Source organism: Cryptosporidium hominis (assembly GCF_000006425.1).
Source record: "Cryptosporidium hominis TU502 chromosome 3 CHRO013139, whole genome shotgun sequence".
Taxonomy (NCBI): Eukaryota; Apicomplexa; class Conoidasida; order Eucoccidiorida; family Cryptosporidiidae; genus Cryptosporidium; species Cryptosporidium hominis.
Window position 1 is genome coordinate 22,798 of NW_667446.1, and position 6,000 is coordinate 28,797.

Genomic DNA, 6,000 nt, shown 5'->3' on the forward strand with positions numbered 1-6,000 from the left:
AACTAGTCAAAAATCGGAAAAAACAAAATATATTACACTTGATTCCATTTACAGAAGCCAAACTTTTTAACAGTTAGAGGAAAATACACTTCACAATTAAGAGTTATAAAGTTATTTTTCCATAAATAGAGAATTTAGAAAGTAATGCTAATAATATCGAGTAATAGATGATACACTACCCTAGTTAAATAAAATACAACAATCTTTTTAATTATTTTCTCATCAAATTTCAAATCGAAACCTTGCCGCCGCCTGTGTGTGTTTTCTTACCCAATATACGGAAAATTACTTTCAGTATACTTTTTTTTTGGTAATATTGACAAAGTACTTTTTCTTTTGTACAGAACATCGACGCAGTATTCTCGGCATTAATTCATTTTATTATTTGCATATATAACTGCTGTATGATTTATGCTTAATAAGTAATGCTATCTATTATCAACATATTAAGCTTTGTATTTAAGTATGGTTTATTGAATTGTACTTCTCATCTACTTTTCTCTATAATAGCACTCTTTTTCTTACTTGAATTCAGAATTCTGACTTCAAAACAAAGCCAAATAATTATTAAATAAAAAGAAGAAATAATAACAAAGACTGTTATTAATCATCTCTTTAATTAACATTGGTTGTTTTAAAGAGAAATAAGCAATAATTAGCGTTAACATTTAATTTCATTTTTTTCTTTTTTTGTCTTCATTCACTCTTATCATTAGTGTAATATTTATTATTTGAAGCATAGTATTTGGAATAATTAAGATATCTCTTCCAACTTTTAAATTTTTTTTTCCACAGCTCTATACATACCTCTCTAAACAATCTCTACTTAACAAAAAAAAAATTATCTCCATATGATCTTCCAACCCTGAAAACCTTATATCACTAAATTATTAACAATGATTTCTTCCCTTTAATCATATTTCTTTTACCTTCTCAATTATATTTTTGGGGAGGAAAATATATAATTTTGAAGAAAGTTATATAAAAGCTATAATAATTTCCAAATTACATTTCAAGGGAAGTTTTAGTATTTAGTAAAGTATAGGGGGGGTATGGGCCATCTGATATGGATAGAGATTTTGTCAAAGAATACATCAGGAAAGAAATAATAACATTAAATTCTTCAAAAAGCTTTGGCGTACGTAATGGGCGTGGTAAAAAAAAATATATATATTCTATTTTGCTTCAACTTAATATACTTACTTTTAAGATGCAGAGTATTTTGGAATAACATGTAATGTAGCCTGTACTGAAAATGATTCTGGAATGTATTTACCATTATTTGCAATATTCTCTTCATCCTTCGAAGTATCTGGTTGCTCTTCAACCTTTGAAATTTGTGAAGATGTGAGTGAAGTTGCCGAGGCTAAACGTAAATCGGTTCTGTAAGTGACACTCAATTCTACCTCACTAGAAATCTGATAGATTGAAACTCCTGTAGTGAATATGGATCCAGCAGAAACCTTACATGCAATTAATCTGAATTGGTTATTAACATATGCAAGATTTACAACAATTTTCTTGTTGGTAGAACACACACAGCCTCCACTTAATGTACCAGTAGCATTAATCTTTCCTGGGACATTTTCCAAAGTGAAATTAGAACCGTTTGTTTTTAATCTCAATTGCGGTTTTCCTGTTTGACCTGAGAATATTAAATCCTTACCACAAGTCATCTCAATACTCAAACTTTCATTGGGTGAAAATGGCATACCAGAAGATAAAATTGCATTCTTAGAAACTACAGTGCCCATAGGATATAAATTGCTTGCGTTTAAACTTGGATTGTACAATGTTCTTTTAAGACCATATGCTATTGCTGCAGTGGTCTGACTTGAATCAATAAATACTTGACCAAATGTCTTAGCAGCATTGAAATGTTGGTTGTATGGTAGTTTACATAATAATGCAGACTTTTCTACTACGTAACTGTGGAAATAGACATGTAAGTCGGATCCATCTACGAAGAATGTAATATAATATTTATTACCAGGTTGGAATTCAGTTTCATCTGGTACTTGTGATGAACAACTTGAGAATGTTCCAGCTTCACCAGAATATAAAGAGCTGAAGAATGAAACATATTTCCTGGCAATAACTAGTGTGTAAACAACTGATCCGTTGTACAATAGTACAATTGAATGTAAGAAACCTGGGAAATTGGGGAAAGTCTTTGCTACCTCATCTTTAACATAATTTGGGTAACGTGATTTGAAAATAAGAGAAAAATGATTTGGATGTAATGAAGTAGAGCATAAGTTCTCAATTGAACTAGCTGGTAAATATACTCCTGGTTTAGAGAAATATCCATATGTTGGATTTTCTGCATTGCACAAATTATAAGCTAGTACCATAGATGCTTTTGCTGTAGCGGATCCGTATTTAATATATTGCCAAGGAGCTGGGTTACTACTATCTGTTTTGACATATTCTATAACAAAACCATCCAGCTGAGATACTAATACCTGATTAAAGTTATCCTTGTTTTCGAGTGCTAATAATACCCTCCACTGGCTATCCAAATGATAACCAATAGCATTACCGACAAATTGAATAATAAATTCTTTAGAACCAAAATTATTCACACTATAAGTATCCGTTGAACTTTCAAATCTTGTAGAAAATTTGACTGTAACACTTCCAGACCACAATGTAGATGTAGATGAAAATTCAAGTTGCGCTACAATAGTACCATCTTCTCTTTTGAAAGAGAGTGAAAATGTATTCTTTTGGAATGAATAAAATCTGATAAAGAACTTAGCATCATTATTAACCGGCTTGTTACCTGGCATGTAAACCTTTGAAGTGGTACATACACCATAAATGCTTAATGTGCAGCTGTTATCGCCAAATCTTGGAGCATAGAATTCCTTAGAAACTGGGAACCATGTATTAACATTGTTACTTAAAGAGTAACTGTATGGGCTTTTTACTAATAATTCAGGGACAATAGAGTTAATTGGCTCAAACTTAGTGAAGTCACGATTATATGTAGTTTCACCCCATGCTGAAATTACAGAAACAAGACTTCTTCTCAGCATGGCAAATTTACCTGAGCCATATGGATTTTCAATTAATAAGTTAATTGCCTTATCTTTGAACCCAATACCAATTCTATATTTAGATCCTTCTTCTAAATTCACGCTCGAGGGGATTGGGGCACCAACATGGCCATTATTATCTCTAATGGTCATGGGATTATGGATTGATAGACCCAATTGATCTTCTGTAATAAAGAATTGAAGTATAGTACGTCCATTACTTGCCTTCAAATTGAAAACTTGAATAGCATTTTCAATTGGAATACCAATATTAAAGGCTTGTTCGAGACTAGAAGATGGCTTTTCAACAGTACCTGTAATAATAATAGAGTAACCATTTGTTAAATGATTTGTACTCATATTAATTAAGGAAGAACAATTGTCGAGACTGGTTGAAACCGACTTTCTTGCATCACATGGAGAATGGAATGATAAGTCATCATCCTTTTTAATATTATCGGAATTGACAGAGTATTTTTCACTTTCGTATTCCAAGGCAACAGAACTACCACCAAATACTGGGAATGTTGAAACTCGGACGCTATTTCCAGTCATATTTTTATGGAAGATAAATTTAAGCTTTTTATTTAAAGATGTAGATGGAACACTTCCGAGCAAGAGATTGCAAATGGAAGCATATACTTTAGATTGATCTGATGAAAGAAGGATAGAAAGACCTTCATGCAAAATTCTTTCCATACAACTTGGAGGGATCTTTGTATAAATAATATCTTGTGTATTAACATTTCTCATGCTAAATTTACCAGTTGAAATAAACGTAAAGTCAAGTTGATCAGAGTTATTATCTGATGACTTCACGTAGAAAGTGAATGGGAATACGACTGATGAAGATTTGACTGTCAAGTAAGTGCCATCAACAAAACCTGAGCCATCTATATGAACAATCTGAGATGCATTACACTCTCCATTTGTTGCCAAATAACAGTTTGCAGCTTGTTGCTGTGTTCTAGAAGCCGAACTACCTCCACTGATACCTTCATATCCTTCGGCAGGATAATCATTAGAAAGTGTGTATTTAGAACTTCCTGAATTGATATTATCCTTTACTGGCCTGAATCTGGTAATTGATATGGATCCGAGATTTAAATCACAGAATAACAAGACTTCGTTTCCAATATATCCAGATACTCCTAATCTGTTACTATTTGAAAGACCAACAATTATTTTTATTTCATTTTTTTGATTAAACACACTATTACCAGATAAATAAACAGAACAAGCGTCTGTTAAGATGCCACTTTCTGAGAATAACGTTAAAGAAACTGAATTTACAGATAAGAATACTGCTGCTCTCATATTTTCTGCGTCACCCATTACAATTGCTCCAAAGAGCTCTTTTTGTGAAATGTTTGCATAATCATTAAAGTAATTACCAGAGTCATAAAGAGATTGGATTTCTACTTTTTGACCGGGAGATAATGGGTTTTGTAGTCTAAATTCAGAACCATAACAAGAAGTTTCTCCAACTCTACATTTGTATTTACCAATTGCAGAACCCATTAAGGTTTGCTCTGGAATACTTAGCATTACTGAAGTTGTAAACCAAGCTGTGGTTTGAATCTTATGTATTCGAGCACCTTTAATCTCGGTTGATGCGAAACAGGTATCACCAATACAGATAAGTAAATGTCCGTCAGTGAAAAAATAACCCAAATGTACGATATCTCCAGAACTCACATGATATTTCAGTGAAGTTGCATCGAAAGTTACCTCTTTATTTTCATTGTTGTAAGCATTCTGGATAAGGAATTTGTATTTGTTGTTACCAGGGTAGGTAATGTTTATTGTTAATTTAGTTTTTGAATCGCCGTAACTAATGAACGTGTGCTTTACATTGCTAGAGCTTCCTATTCCTTGATTAATTACAATCTTAACACCATCCTCGAAAATGTTTCCACCTGGATATACAACATTAGTACCTCTTCTCACAGTGAATGGGCCAGAATATATTTGCGGGCTTGGATTACCAGGCATAGTGTGCTGAACAAAAGTTTTGGGAGCGGAAAGAGTCATAGTTTGTTCGAAGTGAATATTATAATCCATTGGACCAGTGAGTGGAACTATTGAGCTAATAGCTTTGTTCAAAATATATAGACTTCCTACTTCGTAGTATTTTCCATCCTTATGCTTGAATAAAAATGTCAAATAACTATTGTTGTAGTAAAGATAATAGTCAAATTCGTCTCCTGACTCGACTCTGAAATTAGAAGGGTTTCTTTCAATGGTTATACCTTTACTAATACGTTTAGAATCAACGAAATGCGTTGTATCAACCTGACCAACAAGACCAAATCCAATAGTCTCCTTTGTAATAACCATATCAATGAAGGGCTTCTTGTTATCATCAATAATTCTCAAGACGAGTTTGGTTTGGTCGACTGGAATCCCATTAAATTTACTAGCAAATATATTGATAGAATCTGGAATTTTACCTCTTAATCTTAATGTATAACCATTTGCGAGCTTGCTTGAGCACAAACCAATTACAGAGCCACCTCTGCACGATGTTGGTTGGCATGAGAAACCTAAACTACAACTTTCTCTTGGAACAGATGCAGCTGGAGGAATTTCGGTTTCTGATGATGCTGAAACAGAAGCGGATCCCAGAAGGGTGTTGAGAAACAACCCAGCTAGGAATACTCCAAAATATTTCTGGAGCCTATTCATTTTGATCTAATTCTGGATGAAGACAACTTATACACTAAACCTGTTCTTTTGTACACTTCTTGAATACTAGATTTCTTCAGTTTAATAAAAACAAGAATATTTGTTGCCTTTGCCAATTATTCTCTTACGCAGTTGCTCTGCGACTAACTGAAGACTAATCACACCAACAGTCAACTTTCAATTCGCAACCAGATTATGCACCCCTGATATTGCATGCATTATGCGGAGACAAGACATACTCCCGCATTACTCATTTCTATACGTACAAATG

The 6,000-nt window shown here is 33.2% G+C and overlaps 1 protein-coding gene across 1 annotated transcript; it reads right to left on the reverse strand.

Moving 5' to 3' along the window:
- Nucleotides 1–1,205: 1,205 nt before the first annotated feature.
- Chro.30383 (hypothetical protein) lies at nt 1,206–5,729 on the reverse strand. Its single annotated transcript, XM_663090.1, has 1 exon — nt 1,206–5,729. The coding sequence occupies one exon, from the start codon at nt 5,727–5,729 to the stop codon at nt 1,206–1,208; it is 4,524 nt and encodes a 1,507-aa protein (XP_668182.1).
- Between the last annotated feature and the right edge of the window lie 271 nt (nt 5,730–6,000).